This window comes from Balaenoptera musculus, chromosome 5, assembly GCF_009873245.2.
Source record: "Balaenoptera musculus isolate JJ_BM4_2016_0621 chromosome 5, mBalMus1.pri.v3, whole genome shotgun sequence".
Classification (NCBI taxonomy): Eukaryota; Metazoa; Chordata; class Mammalia; order Artiodactyla; family Balaenopteridae; genus Balaenoptera; species Balaenoptera musculus.
Window position 1 is genome coordinate 9697982 of NC_045789.1, and position 21686 is coordinate 9719667.

The following is a 21686-nucleotide window of genomic DNA, read 5'->3' on the forward strand; positions in this document are numbered from 1 at the left end:
CCATCATGGAACCATGGTTTGTGAGCCTGCCACCTGGGTGAGGGTAGGTTTTCTCAAAATGACCTTCCTTAGTCTTGGACTATGCTGGAGTTTTGCAACCTCTTACTTGGATCCCAAAGCTCCTACAAAGGCACTTTTGTCTATGGATGGCTGCCAAGTTATTGTTGCTGTGGGGGGAATATGGGCGGGGGACCTCCTATTCTGTCATCTTGCTGTAAAATTTTTTAAGCAAATATCAAGACAAAGTCTGACACATGATTTAACCTTGAAGAGGATACATGTGAAACCAAGATAGTCATGGAAAGTATGGGTTATATGGTGGCTGTAAGTATGAGAAAAAGGCAGCCGTAGAGGAGGGAGAAGGGGCTGGAAAGACAGGTGGAGAACAGAGAAAGGATTTTCTTGTAGGCTGGGCACATGTAAGCCACTAAATAGTTCTGAGAAGGAGTATGATCTGCATTTGCATTTGCATTTGCAGAGGTGGTAAGGAGTAGGGTAGTAATGAGGCAAATATAGACAGTGAGACTGTCAAAGAGCATTCTGGGGTTGGCTGGCTATGGATGGGGTAGGGGGCAAGGGAAGGGTCTGTGGTTTCTTATGGATAAGGTTGACACGTCTGCTAGTTAAGAGTGACATACAATGCAGGATTCTGAATGGGAGATATAGATCCAGAAGTCACTGTATAGAGTTAGGAGTTGAAAACAGAGGCATAGGACCAACTTGTATGAAGAAAATAAATCCAGTAGGTTAGAGGAGTGCAGAAGATGTAGTAATTATCTAACCACAAGGTGATGGAGGTCTAAATTACAGTTGAGATCACGGGGGAGAAAATGGGGAAAAGGATGTCGGAGATACTGAAAAGGAAATACTGACAAGATTTGGTGACTTATTATATAAAAGGTTTGAGTCTAGTGGTTGAGAGAATGCAACACATAGCAAAGTTGGAGGGAAAGATGAGAACATGAGTTCTGTTTGGGCACAGTGAGTTTATGGTAAAGGCTGAAGTAGAGATGGCTGCAGACCCTGGAAACTTAGAACTGAGTTCAGGTCCAAGATACTGATTTGCATATTATCATTCTGTGACTAGATTAGCTGTGGAAGAGACAACAGACAGAGGAGGGAGTAGGCAGTCAAGGAAGGAGACTTGGAGACCACTGTATACCAAGGTGCGAAGGAAAGGGAAGGAAACGACACAGTAGGGGGAAATGATACAGGAAACTGGAAAATTTCAGGAACACGTGAAGCGTCACAATACATTCAGTATCATGAAAATTGTTTCCTAAAAAGTGGAGAAGTATGCAAACTACACTCCTGTGTAAATACACTGAAAGAAGTCTGGAAGAATATATAATTAAACCCATAATAACAGTTATCTCCTGGAGGAGAGGGGAGGGAATTTGAATTGTAGAGCAAGAGAATCAAGGGGAACTTTAGTCTTATCAGTGGTATTTGAAATTTTTCTAAGAAGAATGTATTCCTCATGTAATTCAAAAGTATTGAAAAATGGAACAAATAGACAAAACTTTCAGAATACAACAATGCTTTCAGGCAGAATATGCTATCCCAGGGAACAATTGTTTTTAAAACACATTGAAAAGAGATTTATTGTAGTTTCCCTCATTTATCTATCAAATTAAGAACACCTCTGTAACATAAGCAAATATATTTTAATTCTATATTCTTCATATTATTTTAGGTAAATGATTGGCATAGTGGTAGCTATTTATTTATTCCTGTTACAGAAAATGAAAGCATTTTAATCACTCTTATTTGCTTTATCTCTTTATGTAAGAGCCAAGTACAAAACTTATTTTCATTGCCAATGTGTCTATAGGACACTCACCTACAGGAAAGGAGACCAGGAACTTCTGTTGACAGAAGTATACTGGGTAACTTTTCTGCTTTATGAACAATGGACCTATGATTTTCTTTGTGGAACTCCCAAGATGTTGGAGCTTTTCCTTTCTGTTTCTATGTCTCCCTGAAATACTGATCACTTCAATAACTTTTGATTATAGCACAGTAAACCACAACCTGGAATCATTCCAGGGATGAAAAAGCAAAGAGCTTTTTCCCTCTCTACCTTTCTCTCCTTATGAATTGCATTTCAAGAGGACCTGACCTTTATTCCTGCCACCATGCTGTCATAGTCAATGAAAAGTACAAAGGAACAAATTCTCTTAAAATGTAGCAAACACAATTCTCTGCAGAGAGCATTTACTTATAACAATAGTGGTATCTCAGCAATTTGCACTCAAGTGACTTTCTTGGTAAAGCATATCCACTTCTCCTTACTCCAACTTTTTTTGTATTTGTATTTTTTTAAACAGTGTTATGGAGGTGTATTTTACATATCATAAAATCCACATTTTCAGGTACACAGTTCAGTGATTTTTAGTAACTTTACCAAGTGGTGCAACTATCACGATAAATCAGTTTAGAATATTTTCATTCCCCTAAATAAGGTCCCTCCAGGCATGTACAGTTAATCTCCTGTACATATACAGTCCCTTCCTGGCTCCCCACCCCCTGACAATCACAACTCTACTTTCTGTTTCTATAAATTTGCCTTTTCTGGACATTTCATATAAATGGAATCATACAACATACAGCTTTTCTTGAGTCTTCACTCTGATTTTATAGAACAAAACTAGAAATTTTCCTTTGGCCTTTAAGAAAATCACACATTTAAGGAAATGCATAACCTTTCAGATAAAACATTACAATAAATATTGTTTAACATCTAAAAGACTAAAAATATTAATCCTCTTCTTTAAGTTCTAAAATTAAATTCTGAAAGTAATAATATAGTGCCAGTAACATGAAAAAATAATCATTTATCTATTTCACATGTTGAAATAGATAGTAATATAGCTATCCTTGAAGCTTCAAATTATTGTAACATCTTAAACTTTACATACAGATCTTTTCCTTTTACTTTTTTAGGATGGATGTGTAACTTTCCCTTCCAGGAAAATTTTTAAGTGGCCTGTTTACTAACCAAGTTAACACCTATAGTTTAGTTCTTGTGTAAATGACAAAACAAATATTTTCCTCAATATTTTTAAAAGAAGCAAGATAAGATTATCATGTGTAGGGAGAGGGACTGGAATGTTCTAGCCTTGCCTAAGGGATGCATCTGTCCAACAATATCCTCACTTCTTTGCGTGCCTCTAACCCACCAAACTTGTGCACTGTACTTACACGGCGGAGAAGGACAGGCCTTTACTCTTTTAAAGTCAGCATGTCAGATTAGGAGTTATGCCTTTCAGTCTACTGTGAGTTTCGGTAATGCCAACAGCTGGATTACAAAAAAGAATTCTTGACAATATTTTAGAAATTGCTGATGTCAGATTTAGACGATATAAATGGATTAGCTAAATGCCTTTTCTGAATGAAGTGAACCTGTCACTAAGCACTTCTGTCCTTGCCTGCGAATCCAGTATAAAATAGCTCCACTGAGCTCTAACAAAATCAAGAGATAGTTATTCCCAAGCTTTTCTCATGAAGCCATTTTAATTATGAGAGAAAGATTCTATGAAGACTAGAAGAATGATTGTTTATATGATTACATCCTCAATGCCAATTTTAGACAATTACAGAAATACAGAAAAAAGTTATTCATGTAAATAAATAATGTTCCAAGATAGAACTCAGCCAGTAAGCAATATATGATATTGAGCTCCTCTTTGAATGCTCATTTTAAAATGTGTTACCGCTTTATGCTTTTATTTCTACTGCCACTATCTGAAGAGGAGAAAAACAATCAACACTTGCTGATAAAAATTCATATTTCTATTACATCTCAAGAAGCAATGGGACTATGTTTACGATGTGAAACTAAGAAGAAAAAAGATCAAAGTCAGCCAACCTGGGAAAAAATACTGAACAAGGTCTAAACTCTAATAATTCCAAGTTATCAAGAACACACTGTTAGCCAAAATCACTTCTCAAAGCCCTAGAAATCAAACCTGTTGTTGAAAAATCATAGGACACTTCATCATTCTGGACATTTCAATACCAAAGGTTCTTTCTTGGTTTTATCTTTGTTGTTAACTGATATGGTAGCTCCACTGAAAATCAAACTGTTATGTATAAATGTGTTGCAATGATTTTATTAATAAGTGCAAAGAGAATTGCTTTATTTTTTGTTTTGTAAAGTAAATCAAACTTACCAGATCATAGGTGAAACAAGAATAGATTTTGCTGAATTGCTTTTTTTTTTCTTTTAATAGGAGCAACTAAAAAATAAATCAATACTATGAAAAGTTCAGATGAATGCTTCTTGACAATTCCTTGGAAAAGCGTTGGTAAGCCAAAGTAAATACTGTATTTAGAGAACAAGGGCATAGCAAAATACTTAATACAACACTGCCAACCTCTGTGGTTAAGACCGAGGCAACCAATAAACTGTTAAAGAGAAAAATGGAAACTTCCCTAAGAAAAGATTTAGAGAAAGTTGAGGGTGTGTACCAAAGACAGGCACACTTTTTTTCTAGCTCAAATTTATGAACTAACCAATAACTTGTTTTAGAAAGCAACCACAAATGAAAACATCTTCGTAAGTTCATTTTTGAAATAAAAATTGGCACAATACCTGTTCTGCTACTTCAAGACATATAAAGGATTTAAAAGTTATTTTTAGTTAAATTCATTTTAATGATCTCCATTTGTCTTTTGATAATTTGTCACACAATCTATTAAGAGGTATATAAAAATAAAAAAGTAAAAATCTCTGCACAGACACTCCAGATTTACGGATAGAGACAAGAGACTGAATGAGCTTCTGCACGATGGTGGGTAGCAAGGTTTGACAGTGAGGTGTCGTCCTACCTAAATCTTTACGGTTGCCCAGCGGGAAGAAGTTAGTTCTTTAAGACCGTACTTAAAAAAAAAAATTGGAAGGTACAGAAGAAATTAAAAAGTACTAATATGCATTTGTTTTAACTGGAGATGTGCTAACCAGAGGGCCAAACGGAGGCCAGAGCAATGTTAGCTGTGCCTTCTCTCCATAATCTCACTTCTTGATTTGTGTCTCAGAAACACACAGGAATTTATAAAATGCAAGTCTGTTTCTATCGTTTTCCTGCTCATATTCCTGTAATCACCCTCTGCCAGTTTTAAGAGAAAAATCCAAGCTCCTTAATATGGGGTACAGTTGCTCACACTCTGACCTATCCATCTTCGTCTCTGACCCCACCTGTAGCCCCTCTGCCAGTCTCAGTTCCAAAATTCAGATGCCCTGTCTCCCTGCCGCACTCGCAGCTCTCCTCCAAGCTGCCCTCACTGCCCTATCTGTCCTTGCACGTGTGCTTTTTTCTTCCAGAAGCACCCTTCTCTTGGTTTCCCTGCCCAGTACCTCCACGAATCCCACTAGCCCTAGTTCAAAAATCACCCTCTTTCTGAAACTTCTGAACTCCAGGTCCCCACCTGGTCTGTGCCCTTCCTCTGCTCTCACACGGCAACCTGCGGACGGTTTTCAAAGAGCCTTAAGAGAGGCACTCAAATCTTAGGTATGACTTTATCACCAGCCCATTTCACAGTGCCTGGTACGCAACAGGCACTTAGCGAAATGTCTATTTAATGATAATTATGGAATTTTTACTCACTTATCCTCTGTCTCCCCAAGTGCAAGGCATATGTCTCTCATTCTCTGAATCCCCAGCACCCAGCAAGTAAATGCCACACAACTAGATCTCAGTGAAAATTAATAACTGTTGAAGGAACCAACACCGTACCAGCCTCCAAGCTCTCCTCTTCCAATCAAGCCTGCATGCTGATGGAAGATTCCTTTTCCAACATACCAACTTACCATGGCTCCCATCACCTAACCCTACCCAGCTGGAACTTTCCCTGGTTTCCTGCTACCTGTAGCAGGAAGCTAAGCTTCCCTACCTCAGTTCTTTTGCATAGAAATGCTCTTGCCTTGATCTCCGAAGGCTCTATTCTCTCCCGCCTTCTTGTGTCAATTCAGGCTTCCCCTGCCTAAGCAAACGAAAATGGTCTTCGGGTCAGTCTATTACGTTAACCTACTTGTTTCTTAACTCCCCCATTTATTAATGAGCTGAAATGGTCTTCACAGGCTTTTTGTTTGTTTTTTTTTTCCTGTGTGTCTTGCTATTGCCTCCCTCACTAGAACATAAGGTCCATGAACTCCAGGGTCTGGCTGGCTTTGTTCACTGCTGCATCCTCTGTCCTAAAGCACTTCCTGGAAGCAGAGGTCAAGTGCTGAACATCTGTTCAGTGAGGGGCAAGCCTGAACAAGAAATAACTGCAGGCTGGCATTCGAGGTCCTCAATGGCTTGGCCTTATCCCACCTTCCCAGCCTTTTTCCCCACTGATTCCTCACATGACTTCTGTTTGGTATGTCCCAGATACACTGTACCTACTCTTGCCTCCTAACTGGGCCCATCTACAAGAGCCTTGACTTCTTTTTCTTCATATTTAAATTATCTTCATTTAAAAAATCCAGCCCGAACTCCATCTTTTCTATAAGGCAATCCAAAGTGGCAAGCTCTTTAACTGTATTATTTATATAATGTCTTAAAAATCTTTCCATTCTTTAGAGCTGTCTGTCTTATACTTGTAATGACATTTTTTCAATTATAGAAATAGGTTGTCAGTTATAATAAAAGATGAAAAACCTTTAAAAGGAAAAATTCTATATGTGAGGAGTAAATAAGATTCAGACCCCATTTTACCTATTTTAAGAAAATTGTATGCCTTTTTCCTCAAGTATACCAAAGAAGTTTGCTTTCAGGTTTAACGCGCAACCTAAAGGTTAAAGGGCAACATTCAAAATTTGTGAGCGAGAGTTGGTTCTAGTAACAACTGTGATGTCCACTTTAATTGCAGATAATATTGACCACTGAACATACTGTGAAAAGGCATCTAAAAAATAACTCTTCCAACTTTTAAGGTGAGCCTAGCACAGTCCGACTGACTAAATAATTTGTTTTAATCCATAAAATAAAATATAACAAACCAGGAATGCTTGTGTGATGAGAATGCTTCTGTGATAAGAATTACTAGTCAGACATTTTTCAAAAGTTACAGTAAGTTTTAAATAGTTTCACTGATCCGTATCCCGATGACCCCGGTGGTGGATACATGCAAACACACCTGCATACGCGGGCCTGTATATCAGCACAGATGGTGCAATACATGATGCGTAAACAAAGGCAACATGCTAACCTGGATGGCAATTTGGCAGCATTAGCATCCTCTGCTGAATTCATGTCATCCCAGCAGGAATTTCTCTGACTTAGCTGCAGGCTGACCTGAGGAACGCCATCAGACAGCTCTGGTTGCGGTACCCTGTGGGCCTGAATAGATCCCTCACTCCTAGATTTGGGGATCTAAAAAATAAAATAAAATAAAGAAGAGAAGAATTTTTAAAAGTCCTTCCAATTAAGTTACTGAAGATAATTTATTCGAATTTATTAATAATCTAATGTATTAATCACACTCCAGAAAAATATCAACCGAGGTATAGAATTGAAAATGCATACAAAAATTCTTATATAGCAAAGGGCACAGTGAAGGGGAGATACCAATATTCCTGAGGGGAACTTTCAAACCATTATGGCCCATACCCCTCCTCCTGGATTCTCATACAAATCTTCCCCAGGCCTAACCTCTCCTTAGAATAATTATTCTATGTAATGAGAGATTATGAGAGTATATCAGACTGCAACCTAGAAGGAGAGAAGAAATAGTCAGAAAGAGGCAGAAAAAAAAAAAGGGCTGAGAACCACTGAAATAGAGAATGCCAACGTGAGAAAGGTGTCCGGAAATATTTACTACCAACAAGCAAAATACACACCAGTTGGCAAGTTTCTATTGTAATCCTCTGTTGTAGGGCAACGTATGGTGTAATAAATTTTGAATTAAGGAAATAAATAGGAAAAACACAACTTTTTTACTTTTCTTCTATCTCTGGAATCATGGGCAACCCAAGTGCCAAATGAATACTGGGTGTATTGACTTTTCATATCTGAGGTCTCTCCGACCCCAGAAATACCTTCATGCTCTCTTATTTTAGGTCAGAAAAAATGAGAATACAACCAATATTCTTTTCCTAAAAATGTGTAAAAATCATGTCAGAATTTCAGGAAAGTTTCAAACCCTTGGATCAAAAGTATTCATTACACTGGAAGCTTTTTCTCATCTCTAGGACTTTTCTCTTGCTTGTCCTTTCATCTACAATGTCATGTGTTGATCACTGGCCAATCACCAACCAAACCAAATCCTAAACTCCTTTGAGGTTGAGATAAGAATCCACTGCCCACAGAGCAATCTGGGCAAACTACTCTCAGGTCTAAATAACCTTTCCCAACTCTGAATTCCTGTAACTCACCACCACACAATCTACACTTGATTGCATGTCATCTGATACCGTAATCTTAGTTATCTCAAGTTTCTAGGTCACATGGCCTCAACCAGATCGCTCCTCCTACCTCGCCCTTCTCTTCTCCTTCTTTATATTATTTGTAACATTTTTACCAAGAAGTCAAGCAAAGTTTTGAACTCATTAATAAATACTTATTGTCAGACAAACACTCTTCAACTACAAGGTATTCCCAAGACACTGACTGACCAAGAGGCTAGGATAATGGACAATTAAAAAGAGTAACACGGACAATTATGGACATAAATATTTAATAAATTCATACCACTATGAGGATTACATGAAAATAATTTAGCAAAGAGTTACATTTAACACGAAACAAACAGTAAATAAAAGCTAGCTTTTATTAATATTGTTGTTATGTAAAATTTGCCCAAATCTGATGACTGCCAATTAATTGTTCAGTCGCATTTCTCTGTAGAGCATTTGTAAGCTCATGAAAATCAAAGGGAAAATTTTTTAAAATTATGAAATAACTATAGCTCATAACTATATTTGCCAAGAATACTTCTAAAAGAAATACTCAGATAAACAGCAACACAACATGAAAAGTGTAAGCATATGCTATTACATATTTCATAAAATAGACATGAAAAATCAATAAAAACCACTGAAAAAGCAGTACGATTTCCAATTAGTTAGCTAAAAAAAATCTCACATCCACACTGATATTTGTTTTAATCTTGAGAGAAAACTAAGAACAGTTGTTTGGCAATATTTCATGGTGTTAAAATAATGACATGACATTTTAGGTTCAGTGATAATTTGCGTTCTAAATCTGATTCAACAATTTATGTAAAAAAATATTCTAAGGTAAAAAAAGGTAATATGCAGCTTATTCCATCTTGCCAGTTTATATTAAAATAGACTCCATAACGCCATAATAGAATTCACATACCAGCAACTACATCAGCTACATTTATCTAAGTGTATTTCCCAATGATTTAATTTCTATAGAAATAACAGACATGATTGTCATTAACCATTAACTTTAAAATATAAACTCATTATTTATACCAAAGGAGTGCAAAGAATTGAGCTTGTGCACAGAACATGAAAATACTGCATGAAGTTTATGAGAACAAAATTGTTAGAAAAGAAGTGGCTCAATAAGTCTAAGATGACTAGAACTGTGGAATATATACACATTTTTAAAAGGAATGCACAATTTTTAAAGGTGATTAATGATATCTTCTTGAAGATGTACCTTGAAGACTATACATTTTCACTATAGAGATGACGACTACAGGAAAAATTAATAGAGTGATAAAGTTTTAAAACCTGCCGTTTTACTGATGTAATTAATTTTAGTACAAATGTATTAACTTTGAGAAAAAGGAAGAGATCACTTTCTTTAGCTGGAATTGAGCTTTTTAGGAACACAGAGTTTAAGCCTTGGCATTATAACGTTGGTAGAGGAGTGGTTTTATTTCTGTGCTTCCAGGTGTCTATTTCGGATTGCACAGAGTTCAGTGGTGGACTTTGAGATGGTGTTCAAGGCCCCTTTCATCACAGAACTCTCTGAGGAATATGACACCAGTTGGCCAAAGCCAAGGGTACAAAGAGACATGTTATTACACTGTGGCCTTAGAGCAGGGGTTCTCACCCAGAGCCAGTTTTGTCTAGAGACATTTTCGGTTGCCATGAACAGGGGTGAGGGTATGTGATATTAGAATCTAGTGGGTAGAGGCCAGAGATGTGACTAAACATTCTATAATGCATAGGATAGCCTGCCATGAAAGAGAGTTATCTGGTCCATCTGTCAGTACAGCTGACGCTGAGAAACCTTGCTTTAAAGGGAATGGGGAGGAGAAATATGTACGGAGGCAGCTCCTCTCTCTATATACACTTTTCTTCTGGTTGCATCCTCCCTTTTTGTCATTGGCATGTAAACGTATAACAGGCCAACATCAGCTCTGAGTTTAGCAGGAATGGGCCAAGAAGGCCCAGCAGGCCTGCCTTGTCTACACAAGAGTTGCTAGTGACTCCATGAGGTTCAGCCAAGCTCTGTGGGGCAAGAATTTACTGTAATAAAAATAAAAACCTTACTGTAACAAATGGAGTGAATGTCCTTAGAGAGACCCATCTGCAGCCTCATAACGTGTGGCCACGGTAGGAAAACGGCCAAGGGTTTGGGATACGGACTGGGGTAGGCAGCTTTCTCTTTCTGCTGGAGATATGCAGGAGTTCACACCACACTTTGCTCCTTTATTTTAGTGATCTTCATGACAACTTTTGGACTTGAAGGTGAAAACTATAAAAGCCCCCCAACCATCTGTGAAAAACATTTTGCTAAGAATTCTGCCATTGGCTGTTTGAGATAAGGATCTATGCACATGCTGTGTGATTTATGTGTACAACTCAAATACTAGCAATCCGAGGAATCTTAAAGCACATTCCGTGCATGTATTTGCAGGTATGGAAGAGTCTAAGAAGTAATTTGAGATACTTCAGTATTTGAGATGCCAGAGGAAGAGAAACAAAAGAATAATCTTTGAAAATGTAAAATTAGGAAATATTCTCTTAGATACTGTTGCTGTTACTGTTAGGAACAAACATTTAGTGAGTGAGCATCTACTCACATCTAGCATCTAGCACAGTTCCAAGAGATTTACATAAATTAACCCATTTAATTCTTACAACAACCTGAAGAGGCAGGGATTACTATTATTAGCATTTCACAGCTGAGGAAACGGAGGCATAGCTCGAGTTGTCTGTCCAGTGAGGAAGTGGCAGAGACACAGTTACACCCCAGGGAGCCAGACCACAGGACCTGTGATTACCACTACTCGCTATAGTTGGTCATATGTTAAACGTTAGAATTGCAAGAAGAAAAGGCAGTTTTGGATAAAAGTCACATTATATCCCATAATGCAACCCATTTTCTTCCTTTTGGGGGGGCATTAGTAATTAAAACTTTCTTTAAATTTATCTCTCTGGCATCCACTGAACCATTCTAGCAATATAATTTTAGGGGGAAGAAATTGGGTATGAGGAAACTATATGGGAAATGTGTTCATTGTATTTTTATTTATAATAGGCCCAAAATGTAACTATTCTAAATAGCCAAATTACTATAAGGTAATTATGGCACATGTATATGATGAAAGAATATTCAGCCATTAAAATATCTACAAAGTTTTTAACAGGACTGTGAAATAATTTTATGATATATAATATAGAATGAGCTCAGTTAGCAAATATAAATGTACAGACATAGTTATACACACACACACACACACACACACATATATATATATATGTATATATCTCCAATAATGCTTGGAACATCACCATACTTGAAATATACATGAAACAAACTCATGGTTACCAAAGGGGAAAGGTAGGGATAAATTAGGACTTTGGGGTTAACATACACACACTACTACTATATATAAAATAGATAACCAAAAAAGACCTACTGTATGAAACAGGGAACTCAATATTTTGTAATAACCTATAAGGGAAAAGAATCTGAAAAAGAATATATATACATTATATATATGTTTATATCTGAATCACTTTGCTGTACACCTGAAACTAACACAACATTGTAAATCAACTGTACTTCAATTTAAAAACATTAAAAATAAATAAAAAATAAAACATACATGAATAAATTTCAAAGGCCAAAAATCAAATTCTGCCACAGTCAACACTATAAAGGTTTTAACAAGGTCTCATCTTTAAAACTGAACAAAGAATCCAGCACTTGAAAAACATGCTTGTGATACCAGACTCTGATTTACCCTGATACAATGATCTGACTAAAAATAAAAGACATAAGAAAATAAGACATAAAGAAAATAACGTGTGCCTTAATATTTATCCATATAAATCTGTCACTGCGAGGGCACAACCGTGCCCTCTGTCCCGTGGGCAAGTGTTGGGTAGGAGCTGTCTGCCTTGCAGGACTGAAACAGAAGAATGGCAGGTGAGTCAGAAGCAGGAGGGACTCAGTTTACTGGACAGGGACCAATCTCTCTGAAATTCGTAGCTCCCTTTCCTTTGTGTAGGTGAATGTTTCCTGATTATTATAAGAATCTTCCTGGAAAAGTGATGTGCATGTGAATCAACTGCAGGAAAATTTATAACAGTAATTTAGCATACTATTATGAAATAGTATTGTTAATACATAATTTTTAAAAGTTTAAGCAAAACAAACTTTAATGTTTTGGTCTTAGGAGTCACCCTAACCACCGGCCAGGTGCTGTGCTTGCATTTTGAAATGACAAAAACTGTAAGTCTGTTCTTTTCATCATCAGGTACTTTGGGAGAAGATTAGGACAGGGCAGAAAATTATATTCAAGGCTCAATGATGAAGGAAAATTGTGATAGCAGGATGAAAGCAGAAAAGTTAATGTTTAACATTTAGACTTTCTAAATAAAGTTCACTAGACCTCCTCAATATCCTTGACCTTTTCTGTCTTCCATTTGTCACTTGTATGGAAGAGGACAAAGCCTCTTGCTTTTTCTTCATGTTCATTAAACTCAGTATCTTCATAAAAAGAAACGGTGAGATAACTAAGTACCAGAAAACAGATGTTTAGCTCTGATTTTTTTATTTTTAAAGAAGACAGGCATTCCTAGCTTAAAAAATTAGAAAAAAAACCTCTCTAAATTAGAAAAAATTGAAATAAGAAAAATTTTAAAAAGGCCTTTGTTTTTGCTCAAAAATCTTTACATTTTGCTTTTCAAAAGTGAGGCTTGTTTACTAAATGGCAGCAATCAATTCTCCTGATAAATAACTTGGTCAATCTATTATGTGCCAGCTACAGTGCTAGCTAATTAATGTCCCAGTGGTTTTTTTTTTTTTTTTGAGCAAGTTATTAACATGCTTTAGGAAATTAGTTATAACTAATTAAAATCTCATCTTGATCTAAATTTTAGAGTGGATCTGTTCTTAGCATAAAATCATTTTAACTAAGTTTGTTAGAAAAACTACTCACAGGTGAAAAGACAAAAATTTCACAGTTAAAAAAAAAGTTTATCTTGAAATATAGTAGATCAGATTAATTATGGTTTCACAGTGGGGCTCAAGCAAGTAACAAACCTCTTAGCATTTGACTTTCCTCAACTCTTTCCTTCTCACCTCTTCACTCCTCTGCAAAAGCTAAATGCCATCACAGCAGAAATTTTTGTCTGTTTTGTTAACTGCTGTAGCCCTGCCTCCTAGGGCTGTACCTAGCAAAATAGTAGGGGACCATTAAATGTTCCTATAATGAATAAATGAACAAATGAATAACCGAACAAACTAACTGATAGTAACTACCTTCCTTTCAGAAATATTGATGCCATGAAGCACATTAATTGCATTGTGTAAGCATTATTCTTATTCTAAAAGTTTCATCTATATTCAGTTTCAAAATCTATGTCAGTTTAAAAAAATAGCTATGGTACAGAAATGGGAAGAATCTGAATTTACAGAGCATAGGGATTATTAACGCAAGATCAGGGGCTGGAACCTGCCAATACATTTACTTGGACTAAGTGGCCCCATGGTAGAGCCATCTGTCCTGGGACCTAGGCTCAAGTAAGTCTCACCTTTTAGAAGCTGCTTATAGATAAATCTGTACATGGCAGTAAGGTGAGGCCTCTTATTAACATCAACACCGTTCCATCTGCTATTTTATGAAGTCACTTGTTCAAGTTCCTGACTTCAGGTCTTTCATCAGAAAACAATTCAGGCCAGAAGTAACTGTGTAAACTGAGCAGTTTAGAAATTTAAATATAAGATTTCTACAGATTTTCATTCTATTAATAATATAAAAATTTGCTTTGAAAATTTTGATCATTTATCTCTGATGATCAAAACCAATGATCAATCAATGGGAATGTTTGCCATCCAATCCCAAATGCAATCCTTTGGCCTCAAAAGTTCTTGCTAACTTAGAGGACAGGATTACACAGGGTGATGGGGCCTTAAAACAAGATGTTCTCTGGAAGCCTGTTCCAAAGGGACACTACTGACGCTAGCTGGAATGCCGTAAGCAGTGCTTCTTACCCAGGGGTGCACACTGGAACATCCTTTGGAGCTTTAAAAAAAGTGGTACACTTGCTAAAATTCATCCCATCACCTCACTTCCCATTCCCAGGGAATATATCTGAGTTGCATCCTGGGCAGGTGAATTTTTAAAAAATCCTTAGAATAATGTGTACTGCTGATTCAGAGTTTAAAAATTTGTCAAGTAAATAATTCCTCTTTGAGCTTTTTAAAAATTAGCGTTAAGGTAAAAAAATAAACTTAAAATTAAATAACTGAATTACTTGATCACAGCTGGTCATGTTTATGCAAGAAAAATTAGGCGGAAAATTCAGAAATTAAATGATTATTTTAGAACCACTCAGTTTTAGAGTTGACGAGAGGTCTACTCCAATCCCTGCATCTCAGAAGTGAAATCCAGGGGCCCAGAGAACTGACATGATTTGTCCAGAGTTGTCCAGAGAGTGGGAAACTTGACTATTAAAATCCCCTTCTGACCAAAGTGAAGGTGAGAAGTAAAGTAATAAACTGTAAAATCCTGGGCAAACTAACAATTAATGGTAGTGCAGGGCAACAACACACCTCCTGTGGCCTGGAAGGGAAGCCGATGGCAACACCTAGGCTGGGAGGCCCGCACTGCGGCCATGCGGGGCTGTAAGCTGAAGCGTCCTAGGTCTGTGGTGACCTCGTAGAGCCTCATTACCAGTCCTGGCCTGACTTACAGGTTTTGTTCATTTGAAGGAAGTATACTTCTATCTTGTTTAAGCCAATGTTGTTTGAGGTTTATTTACACGCAAGAACACCTAATCCAAACTGATGTAAGATTTTGCTCAAATGCTGTCTTATCAGTGAAGCCTTCTCTGTCACTACAGAATACATAGCAAAATTCTCCCTTATGCTCCGCTCCCCATTTGCTTGACCCTGCTTTATTTATTTCCATTACACCCAATACCATCAAGCATACTGTATATCTACTTATGTGTAGTTATTTGTTGCCTTTTCCCCCTAACCAGATGTAAGTTCCACCAGGGCAGGAACTTTGGTTTGTGTTGCAAACACTGTGGGATGGAGGGGGGGTGAAGGAAGGGCGTGCCTCACTCTTAAAGGGAAATCCAACTGCTTACTTTTGTTGGTCAAAATTTAGTCACATGGTGACACACAGCTGCCCGGGAAGTTAGGGAAAGTGGTCTTACAGCTGTGCATCCACGTACACCGCCAAGGAAGAGGAGGAGACTAGATCTCGGGAGGCCACTAGCAGTCTTGACCACAGACCTAAAGAAATAAAGGAGTGTCTCAGAAGAATGTCTGGGGAGGAGCGTTCCAGCTGGAGAGCCGTGCAGAGGTCCTGAGGAGGAAGCATGATTTCCAAGTCTGAGGAACAGCAAGGAGGCCACTGTGGCTGGCTGGAGACAAATGAGTGAGAACAGTGGCAGGAGGGGAGGTCACTGAAGTAGCAGAGGGCCCAGATCACGGAGGCCTACAGGCATTTTTAAGGACGTTGCCTTTTACCCTGGGCGGGGGTGGGGGGTTACTTTTAGAAGGTGTTAAACAGAGAAGAAACATGCCTGACTTTCATTTTGAAAGGATCCTTACTGCTACAGAGAGAAAACTGTTGAAGGGTCAGAGCGATTAAAGGAGACCAACTAGGAAGTAACTGCGATGCTCGTGGGCTTGGATCAGGGAAACGTTGAGATGAGACCAGATTCTGTATATATTTTGAAGGTGGGCTCAACAGGGTTTGCTGATGCACTGGACAGGAGGAAGGAGTCAAGGATGACTCCAAAGTTTCTGGCCTGAGCGCTGAAAGAATGAACTGTCATCATGGAGTTGGAAAAGACAGTAGGAGGTACAGATTTTGGCGGGTAAATCAGGAGTTTATTGCTCTGGACATGCTAAATTTGAGATGCACATAAGACAGACAAGTGGAGATGTCATGTAGACAGTTGGCTATAGGAGTTGGAGTTGAGAGGCGTGAACTGAAAATACAAATTTGCAAGTCATCTATATGTAGATGGTATTTAAAAACCAAGTAATTGGAAGAGATCACCTAGGGCGTGAATCTAGATAGAGAAGGGAAGAGGATTAAGAACTAATCCCCAGAGCACTCAAGGTTAGAGAGGGAAGACTCAGCGTGACTGAGGAGTGGACAATTAGGTAGAGGGAAAAACCAAGAGAGTGTACTGAAAGGCAAGGGGAAAGGGTTTCAACAAGGAAGGAATAAATACAGTTACCATATAACCCAGCAATTCCAAAACATGTGTCCACATAAAGACTTGTACATGAGTGTTCATAGCAGCATTATTCATTATAGCCAAAGACTGGAAACAACTCAAATGTCCGTCAACCGATGAATGGATAAGTAAAATGTGTATATCCATACAATGGAATATTATTCAGTGATAAAAAGGAATGAAGCACTGATTCAACAGAGATGAATCTTGAAAACATTACACTGCATGAAAGAAGGCAGACACAATGGAAACATACTGTATTATTCCATTTATATAAAATGTCCAGAACACATACATCTACAAAGACAAAAAGGAAATCATTGGCTACCAGGGACTGAGTGATGGGAAGTGACTGCAAATGAGTATGGGGTTTCTTTCTGGGGTGATGAAATGTTTGGGAATTAGATAGTGATGATGGTTGCACAACTATGTGAATATACTAAAAATCATTGAATTGTAATTTTAAAGGAGTGAATTTTATGGTATACAAATTATATCTCAATAAAGCTTTTTAAAAAAAGACGGAGTGACCCAGTGTGTCAAATGCTGCCGACAGGGTGAATAAGATGAAAATTAAGACCTGACCACTGATTGTGGCAAAGTGGCATCATTTGACAAAAACTGTTTCACTCTGTAGTAGGATGGATTAGAGTGGTCCCGAAGAGAATAGAGAAGAAGAAGTGAAACAGCAAGCTTATATAATTCATTGAGGAGCTCTGTTGTAAGGAATAGCAGAGGAAATGGGTGAAGGCTAACCGTGGCTGTAGAGGGGGGGTGTTGGAGTCAAGGGAGAGGTTGTTTTGTTTTGTTTTGTTTTTTCTGGTAAGATGGGAAATATAGTATATTTCCATGCTAATGGGACTGGTTCAGTGGACAGACCAAAAAAACCCTGATGACCCAGGAGAGAAGGAAGGGGTAGAGAATTCAGGGAGCAAAGTTCTTGAGGGGGTCAGAGGGTATGGGACCTTGTCCACAGTGGAAGGCTTCTCTGGGAGAGGAGCAAACACAGCACATCTCCTGTGACTGGAAAGAAGGAGAGAACATGGCACAGGGGCAGATACTGGATGAATGTGTGGAGAGTCTCTCTGGATGTTCTTAGTCAAATGAAAGTCAGGTCATGAAGGTTGCAAAGGGGGATGTTGGAGGTTAAGGACCAAGGAAATGGTATGAAACAGAGTTTAAAAGAGAGGAAAGAGTGAAAAAACTGAGGAGAGCGGTAGGACTGCCAGTAAAATGAGGGACCATTTGAGGATGGTAGTCACACATTTAAAGTGAGACATCAAGCCCAAAGTTAGCAGACGGAAGGAAATAAGAAGGATCAGGGTAGAATTAAACCAGAGACTAAAAAGATTAACTGAAAAGATCAATGAAACTAAGAGGTAGATTTTGGAAAAGATAAGCAAAACAGACAAACTTTTAGCTAGACTCACAAAGAAAAAAAGAGAGAGGATTCAAATAAACAGAAGTGAAAGAGGAGATCTTACAACTGATACCACAGAAATACAAATGGTCATAAGAGACTACTAGGAAAAATTATATGCCAACAAATTGGATAACCTAGAAGAAATAGGTAAATTCCTAGAAACATACAATCTACCAAGATTGAATCACAAAGAAACAGGAAGTCTGAAGAGACCAGTTACTAGTAAAGAGATTGTTCAGAGGATTTTGATTACTGATTCAAACAAAAGTCCAGGACCAGATGGTTTCACTGGTGAATTCTACTAAACATTTAAACAATTAATACCAAACCTTCTCAAACTCTTACAAAGAATAAAAGAGGAGCCAACACTTCCAAGTTCATTTTACAAGAACAGCAAACCCTGATACCAAAATCAGACAAGAACACTACAAGAAAAGAAAATTACAGGCCAATATCCTTAATGAACATACATGTAAAAATTCTCAACAAAGTATTAGCAACAATACATTAAATTCAACAATACATTAAAAGGATCATACACCATGATTAAATGGGATTTATTCCATGGATGCAGTGATGGTTCAACATCAGCAAATCAATCAATGTGATACACTATATTAACAAAATGAAGGACAAAAATCATATAATATTCTCAATAAAGAAAAAGCATTTGTCAAAAATTCAACATATATTCATGACAAAAACTCTCAACAAAATGGGTATAGAGAGAATGCACTTCAACATAATAAAGGCTATATATGACAAGCCCACAGCTAACACCATATTCAACACTGAAAAGCTGAAAGTTTTTCCTCTGAGATCAGGAATAAGACAATGATGCCCACTCTTGTGACTTTTATTCAACACAGGGCTGGAAGTCCTAGCCAGAGCAATTAGACAAGAAAAAAAGTTAAAAGTATCCAAATCAGACAGAAAGAGTAAAATTGTCTCTGTTTGCAAATGACATGATCTTGTGTATAGAAAACCCAGAAGACACCACCAAAAAAACTATTAAAATGAATGGATTCAGTAAAGTTGCAGGGTACATAATCAATATACAAAAATCTGTTGTGTTTCTATAACTAATAATAAACTATCAGAGAAATTAAGAAAACAATTCCATTTATAACTTCATCAAAAGAATAAAATATCTAGGAATAAATTTAACCAAGGAAGTGAAAGATCTGTACACTGGAAATTACAAGACAGTAATGAAAGGAACTGAAGAAGAAACAAATAAATGGAAAGATATTTCTTGCTCATGGATTGGAAGAATTAATATTGTTAAAATTTCTATACTACCCAAAGCAATCTATAGATTCAATGCAATTATTATCAAAATTTCACTGGCATTTTCCACAGAAATAGAACATATAGTCCCAAAATATTTATGAAAACACAAAAGACTCCAAAATAGCCAAAGCAATCTTGAGAAAGAAGAACAAAGCTGGAGGCACCACACTTCCTGATCTCAAACTACATTACAAAACTATAGTAAACAAAACAGTATGGTATTGGCATAAAAACAGACTCAGAGATCAATGGAACAGAATAGAGAGCTCAGAAATAAACCCATGCATATCTAGTCAATTAACTTACAACAAAGGAGACAAGAATATACAATGGGAAAAGAAAAATATCTTCAATAAGTGGTGTTGGGAAAACCAAACAGCCACATGGAAAAGAAAGAAAGAAACTGGATCACTACCTTACACCATACACAAAAATGAATTCAAAACAGATCAAAGAGTTGAATGTAAGACCTGAAACCATAAAACTCCCAGAAGAAAACACCTTAAGGTGTTAAGCACCTTAACATCTGTCTTGAAAATGGTTTTTGGATTTGACATCAAAAGCAAAGGCAACAAAAGCAAAAATAGACAACTAGGACTATATCAACCTAAAAAGCTTCTGAACAGCACAGAAAACCAACAAAATAAAAAAGTAACCTACTGAATAGGAAAAATATTTGCAAATCATGTATCTGATAAAGCATTAATATCCAAAATATATAAAGAACTCATACAACTCAATAGAAAAAAAGTCCAAATAGAAAATGGGCAGAGGATCTGCATTTTTCCAAAGATGGTCAACAAGTACATGAAAAGGTGTTCAACATGAATAACCATCAGGGAAATACAAATCAAAATCACAACTGAGATATCATCTCACATCTGTTAGAATGGCTATCATCAAAAAAACAAGAAACAAGTGTTGCCAAGGATTTGGAGAAAAGGGAACCCTTGTGCACTGTTGGTGGGAATGTAAATTGGTGCAACCACTATGGAAAACAGTATGGAGGTTCCTCAAAACATTAAAAATAGAATTACTATATGATCCAGCAATTCCACTGCTGAGTATTTATCCAAAGAGAATGAAATTACTATCTCAAAAAGGTATCTGCAAACCCATGTTCACTGTAGCATTATTTACAATAGTTAAGACATGGAAACAATCTAAGTGTCCAAAGACAAATAAATGCAGAAATAAAATGTGATATATATATATACACACTCACACATATATATATACACACACAATGAAAGCTATTCAGCCATAGAAAAGGAAATCCTGCCATTTGCACCAACATGGATGGACCTTGAGAGCATTATGCTAAGTGAAATTGATCAGACAGAGAAAGACAAATACTGTATGATCTCATTTACATGTGGAATCTAAAAAAAAAAGTGAACCCACAGATATAGAGAACAGACTGGTGGTTGTCAGAGGCAGGGGGTAGGAGGTGGGTGAAGTAGGTAAAATTGATGGAGGTGGTCGAAAGATACAAACTTCCAGGTATACCATAAGTAAGTCCTGAGGATGTAATGTACAACATGGTGACTATTGTTAATAATACTGTGTTGTATGTTTGAATGTTGCTAAAAAGTAGATTTTAAAAGTTTTCATCATAAGAAATTAAAAAAAAACTGTAACTGTGTGATGACTGGATGTTAATTAAACTTATTGTGGTAATCATCTCACAACATATACAGGTGACCCCTGAATAATGCAGAGGTTACGGATGCTGATGAAAATTCGAGTTTAACTTTACTGTGGGCCCTCCATATCTGTGGTTCTACATTAGCAATTTGACCCATGTAGTACTGTAGTACGTATTTACTGAAAAAAATCTACATATAAGTGAACCTGAGCAGTTCAAACTTGTGCTGATCAAGTGTCAAACTGCATATCTCTCAAATCATTGTGTTGTACACCTAAAACTAATAACAGTGTTATATGTCAACTGTATCTCAACAAAAAAATAAAGTGAGGTATCAGTGTAGTGATGTGGGTTTCTCCAGCTCCATTCAGCTGCTGGGGTAGGCAACGAGTAAGTAGCATGTTGGTTTTAGAGAGGGTTGAGATTTTAAGGTAGCAGATATTAGCTTCTTTATTCCTGTGTTGTAAATGCTTGTTTACCTGCCGTCAGCCTCATTAGCTTGAGTGATGCACGAGTATATGTCTTTCTCATTGTTGTCTCCCCTGCCTGTAACTCTTTGACATATAAGAGGTGATTAATAAACGTTTAATATAATATTTCCTTTCTGAAAACATATTTAGGAATCACTGTGTTCGTTATGCTCCTTCCCCAAAATATAGCCGATGAATCAAGCGAGATGATTTACTTATAAATTACAT

At 37.2% G+C, this 21686-nt stretch overlaps 1 protein-coding gene across 6 annotated transcripts in view; it reads right to left on the bottom strand.

The window, feature by feature from the left end:
• Positions 1-21686, bottom strand: part of FAM13A (family with sequence similarity 13 member A) — a 343034-nt gene that overhangs the window by 129904 nt on the left and 191444 nt on the right. For all 6 annotated transcript variants that reach the window (XM_036852674.1, XM_036852673.1, XM_036852671.1 and 3 more), the window contains one exon: positions 7195-7358. In XM_036852674.1, coding sequence (XP_036708569.1) covers positions 7195-7358 — 164 coding nt within the window. The remainder of the gene's footprint in view (positions 1-7194; positions 7359-21686) is intronic.